Here is a 19,570-nt window from a genome sequence, read left to right on the forward strand (position 1 = left end):
TTACATCACGGAGTAGCGTGGGGAGGAGTCTGCTGCGCCCTCGCTCGCTCGCTGCGCTCCCTTTGTGGCCCGAGTCGCGCGCACCCGCGGCGGCGGCGGCAGCGGCGGCGGAGTCAGCGCAGCGCGTGTCTGTGCGCGGCGGCCGGGAGGGACCGTGGGCAACAGGCGCCGCAGGGGTGAGCCGAGCAGAGACTACGTTTGCCTTGGAGCAGGACGCATCATGCTGCGTTCACATACCGAAGAGAAAACTGAGAATGAAATTGCTTTGGGAAGCTAAAATGGTAACGAGAACTCCCTGACTTCTCCCGAGGCTTTTCTGGTGGGGAATCTTCTCCCGCTCTCACTGGGAGTGTTTTGGACTCACTAGGAGTGACCGGAGCAATCCGATCCTATACTTGTGAGCTAAAGCTTTCTCACTTTGCTTTGTATGCCTCACTCTCTGCGTGTCTTGTCCATTTAAACGGTACTTACTTTCTCAGTAATTGCCTTTAGTGTTTGAGGCAGATGCATGTCAGGAAAGGAAAACTTTTAAGGAAAAAACTGTTCGTGTGGGTGAACCGCGGAGCGCTTCTGCGTCCCAGCGGCTCTTTAACACAGACCTTAGGTTTAGCTGGGGACAGGGAAAAGCAGGGGGTCGCTGCACAGATTTTAGTTGAAGCTACATGTTGAAGTGTTGCTTATTCTGCGCTTGCCAAATTATTTTACGGAAACAAAACTTTCCACCCCCACTAATTTTTGGGTTCCAACACAGTAAGGGGAGAAAAAGACATTCAAAGTATTTCACTTCCCAAGGAGTGAGGACTCTTGGCATTTTAAACACTTGCTTGTGCCTGAGTTAAAAATGTAGTTTGCTCAAACAACTGAGCCATTTATAAACAGTACAAACTTTTTTCGACAAATGAATTATTTTTCCTTTCATGGGGGAGGGGAGTTAATCAAGAGCAAACCACTGTTTCTTTAATAAAAAGAAAAAAGAAAAACTTAGAAAAAAAAAACTAAATATGTGAGCAAGTCTAGGAAAAATAAATGGAAAAGTCCGAGGGTCCTGATACCACAGGAAAGAGATGTGGGCCAAGTAAATCTCAGCGTTCCCTCTATTTCAATGTGTCTTATATTGCTCTGATTGTAATATTTATTTTGAACAGCCCATCTTTGGCCCTGAGTGCTGTTGCAAGCAGCAAAGCAGCTGGGATAGATTGTGGTTAGCAAGAGGGGGGGAAAAACCCAACTTTTTCTTTCTCTTTATCCCATCCCTGGCAGAGCTCGATTCAGGACTGGGGTGAAGAGGTAGAGGAAGGAGCTGTTTACCATGTCACCCTCAAAAGAGTCCAGATTCAACAGGCTGCCAATAAAGGAGCAAGATGGCTAGGGGTGAGTAATGCTGGAGAGACTGCTCGTGAACTTTGGAGTTCCACTGTCTGTTGTTCTGTGAATATCATTATTACTTAGCAGAGGCAGGCTTTTTTTTCCCCTTTTCCTTTTGGTCTTAAAAAGGAAACTGCTGATGACCAAGTGTTTGCTCTAGCCTGTACAGGTCTGTTTTTGTACTTGATGTTTTCCAAAACATCTTCCCTACGTTTGTCAATAATTCAGAACCTCTTAGAAACATCTTGAGGTATCTGGCAAATAGATTGCAGTGCAGTGGCAGAAAGTGACCCACAAAGTAGCAGAGCTGGAGAGCAACACTCTACTAGACAAGAGCCATAAGCAACTTTGCCCAGATGGCCCCATTTGTCTCTCTGCTCACCCCCCATTTATGCTGATAGCCCCTCTCCTGCTCTTGTACTTCTGACAAGTTCCCAGAATGCCCAGGGGACAGACCATACCAAATGACTCACTTTGAGGGGTGGCAAATTTTGCGTTGTTATCTCCTTTCTACAGCCTGGGAGGAGGCAAATGCATGTTTAGTTCCCCTATCTTCCTGTGCAGAGCGCTGGACTTTTGGAGAAGCACTGATTTTGTAAGCAAGACTCTTTTCCACTGAGACTGTAAAATATTGGGTGAGTCATGTGAGTTCTTAGTTATTGCCTAGTGAATCCTTCAGCACATCCCAAATAAAGGGCATGTGAGAAATTGAAAGTTCAGTGACAGGATCACTGCTTGGGCAAACATCAGCATGTGGAAGAAGGAAGCAGCTCTTGTTACGGAGAGAGAGGTGATCCAGAGAGAGAGGTGTGAGAGGTGACACAGAAAGCCTTGAGAAGGGAAATAATATAGGCTGGCTTCTCTACATGGTAAACTTGGTGGAATAGAGGGGATGAGGTGTGGTTTCACCTGGCCTTATTCAACGTATACTTCACAGGTGATAGGCTTGAGAGAGCACTGAAGATGATGCATTAGCATCCCATTTTTATTGACTTTGGCTTCAGAAAATTCAGAATATTTTGAACAGCATTCAAACATGAAGTGTAAAGGAGGAGGGGAAACAAAACTGCCCAGAGCCTTGTGTCAATATGAGGGAACGTGTGACTTGGAAATCCCAGTGTGTAAGGCAGGGCGGCCAGCAGTCATTCCCTCTGCCACAGGACTGCTAACACAGGCATTCATTGCTTTGGGTCTCCCCAGCTGCTTCAGCTCAGGGCTTTCCTGCTACTGTACTTTGGGCTGAGGTACCACCCACTAGGAGCAGTAAACTGTTAGTGACATCTGCAGCAGTGGCCCGGAAAGGTATGAACCTTTCCAGTGAAAACTAGAGATGTTTGCTTATCTAGTAGGTGCCTTACCTAGAATGTAATGTGAAAATGAATCATGTGTATTACAGCAGACTTGACAGGAAAAGGAGAGCTAGAGTTCTGACAAGTCATCACTTTGTTTATGGTGGTTGTGTATCTATGCACTTTATTTAATGTGGTATTGATGTGGTTTGGCCACTCTGGCTATTTTCAGAATGATTCACAAGTTCTGTACCATTTCAACTGCCTTTGAAAAAGGTCATTACATTTTCTGGTGCTGGGTTATTCCTCTCTTTTAGTGTTTAGCCAAATACAATAGCAACAAGTGAGTAAATCATGGAAAAATGGAGGCGCTAACTCTGTAGACCCCAAGCACATAAACCGTCATTTATTTCGATGTATGCGGTTATTTAGTAATTCTCACTGGGGGCAGTGGTGATTCAGTGGTAGAATTCTCACCTTGCATGCGGGAGACCCGGTTTGATTCTTGGCCAATGCATCTCAAGTGCAGCCACCACCCGGCTGTCAGTGGAGGTTTGTATGTTGCTATGATGCTGAACAGGTTTCAGTAGGGCTTCCAGACTAAGATGGACTAGGAAGAAAGGCCTGGTGATCAAATTTCAAAAATCAGCCAGTGAAAACCTGGTGGATCACAATGGTCTGATCCCCAGCCGCTCATGGGAATGGTGCAGGAACAGGCAGCATTTCTTCCCATTGGGCGTGTGGTTGCCATGAGTTGAAGGCAGGGGAGCTGACTTGATGGCAGCTAACAACATCATTATGTTCACTAGACTTCCGTTCTTGTCTTCTTTTCTCCCAGTTTTCTCAAATTTTAAATCTTACATGTATACATATACACACATACACGCACATACATATAATCATTTTTTTATTGTGCTTTAGGTGAAAGTTTATAGCTCAAGTAAATTTCTCATACAAAAATTTATACACATATTGTTTTGTAACATTAGTTGCCAGTCTTGATACAGAGTTCAGAATTGTTTCACCCCTGGACTTAGCAGAAGATCTGAAATACTGAGAGGGAGGTTAATGTAAAAAGATTGGTTCCAGTTGATATAGGAATCCATTACCACTCCCTCCCACTTTCAACAAAGTGTGATTTGCTGCTACCACTCCATTCCTCAAGAACCAGTTGTTAGGAACTCTCCAACTCTGATCCCACATGTTTTCCTGTCTTTGGTGTCCTGTTGGGAAGCTCTGTTTTAGTCCTTGGAAATTCCAGACTTTAATTAAATGACTCAACCAGTTGAGCCATAGCAATTACAAAACCTTTCTTTTTAGGACTGTGTGGCTTCCCCATGTTTGTTTTCCTACATTCCAGTAACCCCTTCTTCAAAGTAATCAGCTTTAGTTAACTAGAAATTGAACTGAGGGATAAAGATAGCAACATTATTGAAGTATGACAACAACCTTACAAAGAAGGTAGTGTTATTATGATTTCTTTTTATCCAGCTGAGGAATTGATGCCCAGAGAGGTTAAATTGCTTGCCAAGGTCACGCACCTAAGAAGTGGTAAAGGCTGGATTTAAACCCGTGTGAGTTAAGTGCTTACTGTAAGGAGCTGCAGGGAAACTTAAGGCTGTTTCCGTAGTAGCGGCAGAGAAAATTGGCTCAAAAGATGTCGCACCTGCTGGTCCAGGACTTGAGATATGTGGCTTTCTTTTCTTTATATTTTTTGCTGCAGATTGAGATATTTGTTTTGAAGATGTGTATCTTATTGAGAAACTCTACATTTTTGATGTGGGTGTGGTGCACCGAGTTACGTATGAGCTTGTGTAGAGAGCGTGAGGGTGAGCATCGATCGCTCTTGTCACGTTTATAATCCCTATTCAGAAAGCCTAAATGAGTGACTGAAATTTTTGTATTTTCTAGTATTCAGATCTTAGTACTGATTAAGATTCAATTTTGAGAAGGATAGCAAAATAATTACACATCCTCAGATATCAAGTATCCTACAATCCAAAACACTTAGGTCATTCTTTTTTTTCTTTGTTAAATTTTGTACTCAGTTGGTCTTTTAAAGTAAGACCTTCTGTCTTTGGTTGAAAAATACACAGCCAAATATGGTCCAGGCCTGGTTTACTTATACGGACATCTGCCGTCTTGTCCATTAACAGTGAGGTTATGTTGGACAACTTTGAGAAACCAAATATTATTGAAATGCTGACCCATTTTTTCCTTTACAATAACATCTTAGGCTGGGATAATTATGCCCAGCTATAACCCTCAAAGAAAAACCACTCTGATTTTGTCATAGATTCATAAAATCTCGGAATTGGAAGAGACATTAAAAAGTAATTTTACCCAACCATTCAGTTAACTTGTAGAATGTCCAGTGATTTTTGGAAGAGTAAATGGTCAGAACTTGTTATTTGTCTTTGGTTTCAGCATTGTGGTTATACATCCACAGTGATATGTAGAAATGAGTTAAGAAAATATCAGTATTCTCTGGCAGCAGGAAATGTACTGTTTTAGGGAGAATACTCTAAGGGACAGTGAAAAAGAATTCAACTTTTAGGGAAGGGGCTTTGGTGTCAAGAACTCATGCTACCGTCTTCAGAATATGACAGACTCAGGGTGCAGAAAACTGTGTTAAGTCTTAAGATAAGTTCTAAGGGGGGGTATTTATTTCACAAGCTAGGTAAGAATTAGGGAAGTTTGTGGGAAGTAGAATGGATAGTGGATAGTCTTGTGGCTTTTCTTAGTTCTACACTTCTGTGGTTATGTGGTCCTTGTGGTGGGACTCCAGCGCGCTCCTTCCCTATGTCCAGTATGTATCACACACTATCTCCCACAAAGTAGGTTCTTGATAAATGTTTGTTGGGCTAAATTGAAATGCCTGATAGGTAAGATAAACAAACAGGACAGGAGAAAGCAGAATATATCTAGAAGTAAAAGGAACTGGATATCTGTTGTAGAACCTAGTGTTTAGGGTGAATTGTGGCCAGATCGTGGGCTATGTGGGTGCAGTGGTTTAAGATAGCCACTTGTCACATCTGGATTGAGTAATTGACTCCCACTTGGATACATTATTTGAATTGACTGTAGTTGGTGTTTTGGTGATTTTGGTATCCATATTGTCTTCAAATGGCGTTCAGTTCCTTGCGTTCTCAAGGAAGCTTCTCTGATCCCCCAAGTCTGGAGTTGGTGCCTCTCCTGCCCCAGAAGCATCTTGTATCTCCCTGTTGTGCAGTTACCTCACTTGTAATTGCCTCTTTACTTGTTTTTGTCCCCCACTAGACTCTAAGCTTGGTGAAGTGACAACCACGGCCGTCTAGTTAGCAGAGACTAGACAAATTCATTATGTTTGTTGAATGAATGGATTAAGCTTTATCCCTCTTTAGGGAACTGAGATTGTCTTGATAAATATGAATGTATGGTTGTTCCTCATTAAAAAAAATCAGCATGAAGACGTTGGCTTATAAAGAAGAGAAGGGGGTGGGCTGGAGAAAAATTAATTAGGTAATGATTATAGTTGTCTCACATCTTTTCTGGAACAAAGCAGGACACAAACAAAGGTAGTGATTATTCACTTTAACAAAAAAACCAAAACCAAAAACAAGAAAAACACTGCAGTGAATTAACTATCAAATTCCCCAGTGCTTTTTTAAACCAAGAGGTTCAGTCATACTCATGTTATTGCTGAGTACAGAAGAAAGAAAGGCAATGTATGCGTTAAAAAGTGTTGGCAAGCATTACCATTATGTGTGGTTGGAAAGTTCAGGAGCAGGATTTTAAGATTGTAAGGTGATAAGCCTTAGAGGAGCCTTTGGTTTATAGTTGGTCATCCTTGTTTTCGTTTAGGAAAACAGGCCCTGGGGTTGCATTATTCGTGTCCATTAGAATGTTTGATTTAGGCTTTTGAAAATAAATTTCAAAATTTAGCAGCCATCTGTAAATGAACCAAACTGATATTTTTTGTTTCAACCTTGGAACCATGTTTCTAAAAGAATATGTAGCCTGACCTAATCAAGAAGATATAGCAAAGTTGAATTCTCTGAGATATTGTTGTTGCATTGAGGCCTTTCACTACTTGGAAAATCTGTTGAAATCTGTGTAAGGAAATTTAGCATGTAATTAAGAACATCTATTTCAGTTCGCCAATCCAGGGAACACCCAGATAAGTTCAAAATACATTACTACCCCTAGCAAATACATACAGCATAAATATAAGGGGCACATTAACTCCTTATACAAGTATGAATTCTGTTAAATCAGTATTATGAACATATTTTGTTCTTTCTTCTGTGAAAGTATAAAGGAACAGTCTCTTGTCATTTTAAATTTAGAAAGAAAAGGAGAGAAAAGTCAATACAGTGCCTTTCCACTTTAGCACTTGCCTGAAATTTTTCAGTGCTCTACCTGCTTATTCTAGTTTCCATGACAAGCATATCCCGTTGAGCTTCCCCCTTCTAAATACAGGCAGTCCTCGGATTACGAACGAGTTCTGTTCCTAAGCCTGTCTTTAAATTTAATTTATACATCGCAACAGTTAGTTACTGTTCCTATCTAAAGTCAGTTAGTCAAATGTTTGTCTTAGTATATAGTATACCTTTCTATGCATAAAAAAACACTAAAGAAACACTTCGAGATAACGCTAAAATGTCTTTAACATAATAATACAGTAATAATAATGTTTTGATGCACCTGGCAAAGTAGTGCCTGTTTGTTATTACGAACCATCGTATGTACCTCAAATTTTTAATATAATAGGCTTTACGGGAGTTGGTTTGTAACTATGAGTTGTACGTAAGTTGGACGTTCGTAACCCAGGGACTGCCTGTCATCAGAATCTTGTAGTGACTACCATTCACATATTAAAATATAAAAAAGACACCTAATAAGTAAAATACTGTTTTAATTTCTACCATGATAATCAGTTTTTTTTTTTTTACAGAAAAATCTGATTTCTATAAACAGAGCAAGACAAGTATTGCTTAAATGGGGAAGATAATAAGTGTTGCCTCATTTCGTTAGAGAAGCTCAGCTAGCTCAGTGTCTGGGTTGCTGGTGACTGTGGCTGTTCCCAGAGTTGACCTGGAGTTCTCTGAAACCTTTGGCAATTTCTGGGTTGTTTGCTGGTAAACACATCCAGCGTGAACTCCCTAACTACTGTTGCATGTCTTTGTATGATTCTGTCCTATGTATATGAGTCTACTAACCTTGCCTTTGATAGCATTAATTTATTCATCAAAAGCCCACTTTGTGCCGGATGCAGTGTTAAGTCTTGGGCATACAAAGTAAAATAAAATACTTGTGTTTCTTAAGGGACTTATAGGTAAGTGGGGGAGGGAGAAAATTAAACTACTAGTTGCAGTGTATTGTGGTAAGTGTGATCAGTGCTGTGTGGGACAGCTGCACTGAGTGTTAGGGGGCCCAGACAAGAGGCTCCTAAATCAGATAGAGTAGTGGGTGGGAGGTTCAGGAAGGCTTCACAGAAGAGATGGCCTTTTAGTGGAGAGTAGAAGGATGAGTAGGAGCTATATGAGGGTGTGTGCGGCACAGGGGCTGGGTCACTGCAGTTAAGGGGCACAGCATATAGGAAGGCGTGGAGGCCTGAGACCTCTGTTTGAGGCTCCGCATGGGGAGAAGGAAGAGAGCCCGGTGCAAAAGTGGCAGGAAAGGAGGCTAGAGGGAAAGACTGAAGTCATGTCACAGAGAACCTGGTGTGCTAAGCTGCGGAATTTGCTTTGTCCTGAATGCTGGGGTTAGTCATCGAAGGGTTTTGAGCAGAGTGGCATGATCAGATTTGCATGTTAGAAAGCTGAGTGGCAGCAGAGGGGCAGATGCATTGGAAGGGCATGAGCCTGGAGCTCAGAGACCAGGGAGGAGGCCAATGTGGTAACGAGGTGAAGAAAGTAATGGGGACCTGAACTGAGACTAGGACGGCAGAACGAAGAGGGTGGGTAGGAGAGAGTGTAGGTGTGGGAGTGGGGATAGTGGATATGGAGGGTGGGAAGACAAGTCCTGACTGGAATGAATCTTAGGTACCCTGATTTCCAAGAGTAGGTCTGCAAAAGCCTTGTGGTTTTTGGGGGTCAGCATTGCCCCGTCTCATGAAACGTGCTTGGGACTTGAAGTCAGGCTTTCTCCTTGTGTATGCTAGCAGATGTCTACTTTCCCGTCAGAAGGCCCTGCACAATACCCAGACCAGGCGTGCCTGATGTCATGTCCAGAGATGGACTCTCGGTCTAGTCTCACCATGAGCAAGGAAGAAAGCGCTGCTTGACTGATGAGATTCCAGAGAACTTTGCAGAGCTGGTAGTTTCTTTTTTTAAAAGAAATCTTCTCTTTCCCGGTAAACTAAACAAATCTGTAGGCCATGGAGAGAGAATAAATATGGAACCCACAGGACTATGATTACAGAGTTGTATTTTAGACAACAGCAGTTAAAGTTATAATTGTGTTGTCAGAGACACAAGAAGTTTTATGGTTAGGTGCCCTGGACTTTTTCCCCCCTCCCTACTCAATGTCTTTAAACCCTCTTTGACACTGTTTATCCTGGTTGCTTGCATTACTGCTCTTGAAGGCTTACTCTGATTGCTAACTCTACTCCTTGCATAAAGGAAAAATTTCTGTGAGATTTCATGCTTCCCTAGTTACCACCACCACAGTCTCAATCTCTCTTAGTCTCTCTTATACACACACAGCCTAAATATTAAAAAATTTTTTTCACACTTTATTTTTTAGGATTTGGTCACTTTTAATGCCCTCTTTTATTTAATTGATTAGAGTCTAACTTTGGCACCTTCTGCTTGGATTTCCCTTAATGGTGTCATTATGGTGATTGCATGATTAACTTTACTCTGTTTGAAAACTGTCTTCAGTTTCAAAAAGAATAAAAATAAAGGAAGTAAGGAATAAAGGTAAAACAAGCTTACAGCATCAGATAAGAGACACTGCCTTATAGGCAGCTCAGTCTTATTCAGAGAGAGAAAATCACTCTGTTTACCACTGATCCTTTTGGATTAACATTGTAGAAATACATGTGCTTTTTTACTAATGTGCTGTGCATTGTGTTCCAGGGATTTGGGTCTCAGCCCAGCTGTCTCCTTGAAACCATCTTCTTCTTTATGTTATGCAGCCTGTGACCTCTGAGGGAGAATGTGGTGGTTGGGGTGGGGCGGGGTGGGATGTTGTTGGTAGTTTTATGTATGTATTTTAATCTTCATAGACTCATTACCCTGCATTTTCTAGCACTTAATTGTTTGTGCCATCTGTGGCCCATTCATTGGAATTTATTTCTACACATTCAATATTAACCCTGTGTAAATTCTCACAGAAGTTTTGTTTGCTCTTTTCTGTGAACAATTGAACAGTTTAGCTTTTTCCTTTTGTTTCCTGCTGATTTAAATACCCATTTTCATCTTTTATAAAAATAAAGGCTGAGTTCTTCCAGCTTCGCCATTCTAAAAGTTCTGGGGCCAAAAACAAACCTTTTCTATTAGTGGGATGTCTTTGGTCAGTTATATCAGCTGGCTTACATTGATAACCTCTTTGTAACCCTTTTGCTAGTAACTCTTTCCTAGTTAGGTGCCAGTCTCATGCCTATAACTTCTGTCATTCCTAGTGATAGAGCTAGAATCTGTGGACTTTTTTTTTTATCTAAAATAAGAACATTATAGATACATGGCATATAAGTAGGGACGAGTTACTAGCAAGAGGGTTATATATATGTATAAAACCAAACCCACTGCTGTTGAGTCAATTCCAACTCATATCAACCCTATAGGACAGAGTAGAATTGCCCTATAGGATTTCCAAGGCTGTAAATCTTTATGAAAGCAGACTGCTGCATCTTTCTTCCCCAGAGTGGTGGGTTTTGGTGGGTTTGAACCGCTGACCTTTTGGTGAGCAGCCAAGCACTTTAACCACTACAACACCAGGGCGCTCTTACATATATATATTTATATATATATATATTTACACACACATATACACACATACATATATATATATATATATATATATAAAATGGATTGGACATTAGCTAAAAATAAAATGCTTTATGGTCATGATTTTCCAATTAAGTCAGATACTGATACTCCTAAATAGAAAATTCAGGAAACTAGAAGCATTTGATTTGATTAGTTTGTGAAGCAGAGGGAAAAGACTTGCCATTTTCTGGCCAAAGGTTGACTACTGCTAATGACCTAAAGCAATGAATATATCCATTAAAAAAATAGCTTAACCAAGTATTAACAGGGCCCAGAGCCATCAAGGCCTGGCTAGGGAATTAGCACATGGTTCTTCTTCTTCACTTGGGGCCTTCTCAGGGGCTGGCACCTTCTGGTTGCTCTTCCTTTTTTGGGGTACTTCCAGCAGGAACTCTAGTTGAGGGAAGTAGCCCAGAGGACTGATTAAGAGTATGTGCTTTGGAGCTAGACAGACCTGAGTTCAAAACCCACCTCTGCCACACATGAGCTTTGTGGGCTTGAGCGGTGAAGTTATTTAACCTCTCCAGGCCAGAGTTGAGAAAGGATCCTTTGTGGTGCAGTGGTTAAGCGCTCATCTGCTAAACAAAAGATGGGACGTTTGAACTCACCAGCTGTTCTGCAGAAGAAAGATTTACAGCCCTGGAAACCCGGTGGGGCAGTTCTACTCTGTCCTGTAGGGTCGCTATGAGTCGGAATCAACTCGACAGCAGTGGGTGATGGGTGAGCCTGAGTTTCCTCACCTGTAAAGTGAGGGCAGTAGCAGTACCTTCGTGAAAGAATCGTTTCGAGGAGTAAATGAGTTTACATATGTCAGGTGCTTGGCACAGTGCCTCGGTTGTGGTATATGGCCACTCACTGAGTGGGGCGGGGGGAGCTCTCATCAGCACCCCTATTGCCGGAGCCCTCTTTTGAACCCTGCTGTGGAACCTTGCAGAGGCATAGGTGGCTTTCTACATGTGCCCCCTGAAGCTTCGGGTTGTATTTAAACCAGATTGTTTGATTAAGAAACAGTATTAGTCAAGTGTTAAGGCATGTTCCTACCATCAGTCTCTCTTTTTTCACATCTGGGAGGAAGGACCATGGCAGAAATGAGCAGTTCTTGTCTGTTAGAAGGGGGCCCTGGTGGTGGAATGGTTAAGAGCTCAGCTGTTAACCGAAAGGTCAGCAGTTCGAATCTACCAGCTGCTCCTTGGAAACCCTGTGGGGCAGTTCTGCTCTGTCCTGTAGGGTCACTATGAGTTGGAATTGACTCGACAGCAGTGGGTCTGTTAGACGTAATATCTGTTGTTGTGTTCTCTCTGTCTGGCTGCTTGTACAGTGAAAGAAGGAGTTGTTGATTAGGCTCCAGTATTTTGCATTTCAAACTCTGTTAGTTTTCTCTACAGTTGTCGGTGCTCTTATTTTTTGTGCTTTAAAAAAAAATGAATTTACTCCTTAACCATGGGCCATACTCTGTATTCTGCATTTGCTGTTTCTAACTGAAAAATGGGAAGGTGGGAAACCATTTTTCTAAAACTGCTTGGTAAGCATTCCATTAATCTTTCGTCTTGTTGTTGGGTGCTGTCGAGTTGATTCTGACTCATAGACCCCATGTGACAGAGTAGAAGTGCCCCGTCGGGTTTTCTAGGCTGTAATCTTTACAAGAGCAGATCGTCAGGTCTTTTCTCCCGAGAGACTCTAGATGGGTTCAAACCACCAACCTTTCAGTTAGCAGCCGAGCTTAAGCGTTGTGCCACCAGGGCTCCTAAATCATTCTTAGTTGGGCATAATTTAGGTTGTCAGTGAACTGTGTTTTCTCCATAAATTCCAAGTCCTGAATTAATCTGAGTAGGAAACGAAACGTGTGGAATAACTAATGCAGTAAATGAGCCCCAAACCATTACTTCTGGGGGTGCGACTTACACAAAATCACATGACCTTCTGAATTTCAGTTTCCTCATCTCTGAAATGGGGATAATACCTGCTTTTCCTATGCCTACCATTTTTGTGAGGATGAAATGAGTTAATGTCTATAAAAGTACTTTTTAATTTGCAGATTGTTATACACATAGAAGGATATTATTATTATTGTCGTTGTTTTTATTTAATCTGAATGCCTCTCTTTCTCTCTCTCGCCTAAGTGTTTGATGAGTATATGGTGCTGTTCATTAGTCCTGCCTGTCTTCCCTCATCCCAGAGGAAATCTTTTCTGTATTCTTTTTCTCCCACTTGCTGATTACACAGTGAAGCCTTCGTGTTAAGCAAGCAGTAGTGTTTCTTCTGCCACCGCCATTGTTACTACTGTGTTCTAGGTGCATTGAGAATGCGAACACCAAGGCTTCTCTCTGTAAATGGGGTGTGGGAAAAAACACCCCATACTCGCAGGATTCTAAAGATAAATTCGGTGAATATCTTACATATGAAAGCCTTCTGTTTAATTTTCTCCTTCTTGTTCTCTCCAAGATGATTTTCCATCCTTTTTTTTTTCCTTTTTAAGAGAATGACTGTTAGCTGATTCTCTTTGATTCTCCCTTTCTTTTTGTGTGCCCTTAATTTACACCAGAGTCCCCTGAGTTGTAGAAAAGGGTGGTAAAGTTAATACGCCAAGGAATGAAAAGTGCTTCCAGCAGCCTTTCAGAGCTGCTGGAAAATCAGCGCTTGGTTCGAGGCCAAATCCTGATGTGGGACTTGAACTCATGACCTAATGCCGGAGGCAAGAATGTTACCACCCGACCTGCACTGACCTCGTAAGATGATTGCATTTAAAATACTTCCCTTGAGTGGTCCTATTGTTGCCTTCTGTGTTTTGTTCTCTCTTTCTGCCTTTTCCTGCAGTGTTTCTGGCCTCCCCGCCTAGAACACAGTTTTAATTTTAATATCTGTTTTTCTCACTGTCTTTCCATTTGCTTACTACAGCTGCTTCCTTCTTGCTTTCCATTTCTCTTGTGTGTGAGGTTTTTTTTGTGTTGTTGTTCCTGTTCTTTCCTGTCCTTCTTCTGGGTTAAAAATATCTCCAGGGGCTCTGGCTGCTCAGCCACAAATCTGGCCTGCCGTCTATTCATATGTGGTCCACTCTGAGCATCTTAAGATCCTTTCCTGCTCTTCCAGAATACTCGAACCCCAGCATCCATTCCCTGTTATTTGCTCCTTTCTCAGCTGGCTTACAGGACTAACTGACCCTTGTACTCAGAGCTGTAACTTAAAATTAAATCCTTTGTACAAAGATGTTTAATAAGTGATGTGCTCATGTTAAGTGTTATTGACAAACCCTGAATTTTCTCTGCATCTGCTGCCTCTGTGTGTGCTGCTAAAGGAGAAGGGACTTGAGCACATTGACTCAAGGCATGTGCTTACTATTCATTTATGTGCAACATGACGCTCAACTGCTAACTGAAAGGTTGAAGGTTCAAATCCACCTGGTGGCACCTCAGGAGAAGGGCCTGGCGATCTACTTCTGAAAAATCAGTCACTGAAAACCCTATATGGAGTACAGTTCTACCCTGACACACATGGGGTTGCCATGATTCAGAATCAGTATGAGTCGGAATCGACTTGGTGGCCACGGGTGATGTGCAAAGCAATGATACTGTGATCAGATAAGCCCCTAGGAACCGGCTTTCAGACAATATGCTGCTGAGGGTACCCCAGAGGGACCTGTTGCTGCTTTGCTTCCACAGCAGAAGTGTTTCTTAGGGAACTAAGGTGGATTAAACTGTTTCATCATGAACATTTTTTGGTTAGAGTTGGAGGATTAGGTATTCTTCACAAAATTGAGTTTTTATCCAGTGTTGACCGAGACAATCCACAAATGAGTGTCTGCTGGTGGGATGAAGACTTGTAAAATTTTAGATGCTTGGGTCAAAAAGTGCTGGTGGTAGCAGCTCTGATTTCAGCCTCTGGTCCTAACCTGAACTCCGTTTCAGTAAGAGTTACAGCAACAGGGCTGATGATGGTCTTCTATGTGGCAGAAGAAGGTTTGAAAGTTCTCCTTCCATCTGTCTCTCTAGCTTCCAGTGCGGTTGTGTCTCAATGAAAAGAACTGGCCCTCTTCTTGGGTGGGAATCCAGAGTTGTAGATTTTATTATCCATGGTGAAGTCCATGTTTATACGCAGCTCTCTCACTCCTTTGTGTTGCTGCGTATGCCATTGTATTTGTGCAGTGCTTTTCTGTTCACTGATGGTCTGGTGAACTCCTACTTATCTTTCAAGTCCCAGCTCAAATGTCATCTTTACTCTTCTATTTTTCCTGACCCCTATTTTGTATTTAATACCCTTTTATCTGGGTTTCCTTAGCACTTTACCAAGGCTCTGCTACAACACTTAATCACATGATATCCTAGCTATTTTTTTTATGTTTGTCTTTGCCTACTTGTTTGAGTGTCTCAAAGTGGAGGATATTTAATTAATCTTTGTATTCCCATCACCTTGGACAGTGTCCGAGACATCGTCGGTACTCAGTAAGCATCTTATGAGTTGTTTGACCTTTTCTCTGTTATGAAACATGTATCCTTTAAGATGTGTGTGTATATATATATATATATATATAACCATTTGGTGATGTTGTGACTCTTCATTTTGTTGAACAAAAAGGAAAATAGTGAATAAGCAAGCTAGATTTACCTTATATATTTCAACTGATGATACAATAAAAAAGGAAAATGCTGATTTTCCCTTATCTTTGCCACCATTATTTGATCTACAGATTTCATGATCTTATGAAAAGTGACCTTTCTATGATGGTGACCTTTATAGATGGGATGGCATGGTATTTAGAGTTCATCCATAAGCTTCTTAGTGACATATAGTTTTGAGCCGTGGGTTGCTTTCTTGGAAGGTGGACCTCTGGGATTCCAGTTTCTGCTTTGAATTCCACAGTTATTCTACATAGGGTTTTCACATATCTTATTATATCTTACATCCGAGGGCGATACCGTAATTTGATTCAAGCTTGCATTAACCCAATATCAAGCCAATCTGGCTTTGCTCTATAAAACAATTTTTTATAAAGTGGTCTGACACCCTCCATGGGAAGGTTATACACATAATTTGAAGCATCGTGCTCTGAGATTTATGTTTGCACGTGTGATGTGTAGGTACTCAGCCACCTTTCACATTGCCAGTGGTATGTTCCTTTTCCCAGGGATAAATGGCAAAAAGGGACTTAAAAAAATGAGTCACATAAATTATGTAATATTATCTGTATACTTTTCAAATTTCATTAGAAACACTCAACTCCCTTTGCTCTCTTACCCTCTGAAAGCTTTCCTTTACTCTGTGGTCTTAGAGTCTTAACTCTTAAATTTCGACTTCCGGCAAAATATAAAACCTATGCTGGAGGTTTCATGTAGATTGGACCAGTGTAATTGACTTTGTCAAAATCAAGTTTTCTAAATGCTTCTCATCCTTCCTGCCTTTTGTCAGAGCATGTTTTTCTTACCTTTTTACTTTGTGTAGGAATTCAATCAGCATATGCGTTTACATTGGAAAAGAAGGAAGAAATCTTTTTAAGAAACAATATTATTCTTAAAGTAATGCAACATTAACACTTTTTTTTAAAAGAAAAAATAATCCCCCATAATCTTACTACTGTAACACAGCTCTTTTCCCTTTCGCTTTCTACCTTCTAACCCTTGTTCACAGGCACGTATTTTAACATAGTTGCAGTCATGCTATTCAGTTTTGTAATCAGGAAGAAATATTTTTCAGAACAAATTGTCTAAAAGTTTCTTTCTAGTTTGAATCTTTTGTGACGTTTATTATGTTTCTGATGTTACAGACAGAAGAATGTGTTTGGACTTTGTGTTCGAGGAGTTTCAAGGTGATAATGTTTATTATTGTTTAACAAGCCTTATTTCTGTTCTTTCACCTTGTGAAATCTCCCATCCTTTATCAAGGCTGTGGGGCCTGCACGAGGAGCCCGATTGTACAGTATGAGATGAGGGCATGTGAGTGAACATGCAGCGAAATTCTAATGGAGGGGATGGTGCTCCTCCTTCCACTTCCGGAAATTGTTATGGGTCTGGGTGCTCTGGGGGATGTGTGACCAGAACTCTCTAGGGCTGCACTGTCCAGGATGGCCACCACTAGCTACAGGTACCTATTGGGAACTTGAAATGTAGCTAGTCTGAATTGAGGTGGTGTGCCATAAATATAAAATACACACCAGATTTCAAAAATATAGCATGAAAAAAAAGTAAAATATCTTATTAATTCTTTTATATTGATCACATGTTGAAATGATAATATTTTGGATAGAATGGCTTAAATAACATTATGTTGTTAAAATTAATTTCACTCGTTTCTTTTTACTTTTTTTAAAAAATATTTTATTGTGATTTTGGAGAAAATTTACATAGCAAATTAGGTTCTCGTTTAACAATTTCTGTACATATTATTCAGTGACATTGGTTGCACTTTCCACAATGCATCAGCATTCTCATTGTTTCCATTCTGGTTGTTCTGTTTCCATTAATCTAGCTTCCTTGTCCCACCTGCCTTTCTTGTCTTTGATCTGGGGTAAATGTTCACCATTAGGTCTCATTTAGATGATTGTTTAGAGGAGCACAGTTCTTAGGATGATATTGTTTATTTTATGAGCCACTCTGTCTTTTGGCTGATAGATGACCTCTGGGAGAGGTTTGAGTTCCAAATTTAAAGGGTATCCCTGGGCAATAGTCTCAGAGACGCCTCTAGTCTCTGATGGTCCAGTAAGTCTGGCCTTTTTTATGAATTTGACCTTTGTTTTACATTTTTTCCCCATTTTTACTTTTTTTTTTTTTAAATGTGGTTACTAGCAAATTATATATGTGGTTCACATTGTATTTCTATGGGATAGTTTTGCTCCATCCAGCGTCTTGCTTTTCAAACTGCAGGTTGTGGTCTGTCAGTGGGTTCTGAAATCAGTTTAATGGGTCAAAAGTCAGTATTTAAAAAATGGAACAGAATGGAATAGAAAATATTAGAATGCACTGCACGTAGCAAGGGCATTATTATGAAACTTTTTGTTTTAAGTGTGCGTGTGTACTGAGTCACGTGTAAAATGTGCTTTTTTCTTTTTAGTATGAATCATGGTTAAAAAATCTGAAAGTCACTGTTCTAGGGTAGTCCGGCTTAATCTAAAGCATACCAGGAGGCCTGGTTTGCTCTGTACGGGGGAAGCTTGGTTCCAGGCACACCATATAGGTTTTAGATCTGGTTGGTGGAAGCTCTTCCAGAAATCGTCAACTAAACCAGACCCTGCTTGACAGTAAACCTGAGCACTGGGGCTAATCCTAGCCACTATGAATGAGATGGCTGTAGTTCCTTCCACTGAGGTAGGTCCAGACCTATGTGCTCAGAACTAAAGTATCCCCTTAAGCCCAGGAGTGATTTTTGTCTGATTAAATCATTCCTTCCTGAAGACTTTTTCAAAGTTGTCTCATGGATGGTGATACTTTCTAAGAAGCAGGGTGGTTTCTTAATGACCTTGGCCAAGCGGGATTGAACAAGGGTTCCCAGTGGCCCTTAGATCCTCCCCTACAATGTCCTGTCAAAATTAGAAGAGGCTGTATTCTGATCTGGGATCATCTTCATTCGCTCCCTCCTAACAGAAAACATATCCTTACGGTACACAAGATGTAGGGGCAGTCACCAGGGATATGCCTTTGGCTGGGTTCTAAGTAAAGGACACTTAAAGCACAGGGAGAGGGGGAGGGGGAGAAAGGCTCCAAAAATGAAAGGCTCCAAAAATGAAGTTTATGGGGTTGCATGGGCCTTGTATTTATTCTGACAGTTGTAAAAATTCTTTTGGGCTGACCCATTTTTCCTTTCTTAATTAAAAAAAAAAAATTTGGCAGGAAAGAGTAAGAAATGCAAAACATGTGACTAATGCCTCAGCTTTTTCTCCTAGAGTTGGATTCTTTAAAATTATACCTTAGACATGCTTGATGTTTTAAAAACACTTGCCCACAAAAGCCACCAAACATTTGTCTCTGAAGCTCGTAGACTTAGATGCATTTATTTTCAGGAAAGAGTCTAAAACACAACATTTAGAAGTTGTTGAACCAAAATCTTCTTTGGAGATTTTGCCCTGGTGAATTACATTACCCCAGGAACTGGCAGAGAGCCAGGCAGCCTTTCACCTCTACTTTGCTTGAGTATTTCCAGTCCTGTTGATAGTCACCCAGAATTTTTGAGGGATTTAGACTAAATGATCTTCAAGGTCCTTTGTAGATGAAAAGTGCTATGTTTCCAATGACAGGCTGAATTGGCAGTCAGGAGCTGTATTTATGTTGACTTCCCCTTGTTCTGTACTTACCACAAACAGCTCATTCATTCACTCACTTATTCATTCAAATTTGAGTACCTACTATGTGCCAGATCCCATCTACAAGTGACGTGGGGATGGTGCAGCACTGGACAGCGTTTTGTTTTCTTGTGCATGAGGTCACCATGAGTCAGTGGCTGACTCAACAACAGCTAACAGCAGCAGCTATTGTTGTTGGCCTAGGTATTTTTCTTGGTCTTTGTAGGAAAATCATAGAAGCTTAGAGTATTTATCCCAGTGGATTCGAGTCTAGTTCCAGTTTCCCTTTCTGGTATAATTTCTTGTGTTTTATCTTCACAGTCTCCAAATTTCAACCCCGGTGGTGTAGTGGTTAAGGGCTACAGCTGCTAACCAAAAAGTTGGCAATTCATATCCACCAGGAGCTCCTTGGAAGTTCTATGGGGGCAATTCTACTCTGTCCTACTATAGGGTTGCTATAAATCAGAACTGACTCGATGGCAAGGGGTTTGGTTTTTGGTTTAGGCTGATTTTCTATCTCAGAGTCTTTTCTCCCACTCTTGCCTTTGTCTGGCATGCCATCCTTTTCCTGAATTTCCATCTTTTTAAATCCCACTCCATCACTCAAATTCCAGCTCACATGCTACTTCTTCCACGAATCCTGTCCTTTTTCCCAAAGGGTAGTAAATTATCGTTTT

At 41.1% G+C, this 19,570-nt stretch overlaps 1 protein-coding gene across 3 annotated transcripts in view; it reads left to right on the plus strand.

Moving 5' to 3' along the window:
- The window catches only part of RGL1 (ral guanine nucleotide dissociation stimulator like 1), a 206,644-nt gene that overhangs the window by 61,973 nt on the left and 125,101 nt on the right, over positions 1-19,570 (plus strand). For 2 of the 3 annotated variants that reach the window (XM_004372906.2, XM_004372908.2), the window contains exons 1-2: positions 255-281; positions 1,261-1,371. In XM_004372906.2, the coding sequence (XP_004372963.1) occupies positions 255-281; positions 1,261-1,371 (138 nt within the window). Of the gene's footprint in view, positions 1-254; positions 282-1,260; positions 1,372-19,570 lie in introns of those variants that run through there. The other variant, XM_004372905.2, reaches the window with a different exon arrangement.

This window comes from Trichechus manatus, unplaced genomic scaffold (assembly GCF_000243295.1).
Source record: "Trichechus manatus latirostris isolate Lorelei unplaced genomic scaffold, TriManLat1.0 scaffold00021, whole genome shotgun sequence".
Taxonomy (NCBI): domain Eukaryota; kingdom Metazoa; phylum Chordata; class Mammalia; order Sirenia; family Trichechidae; genus Trichechus; species Trichechus manatus.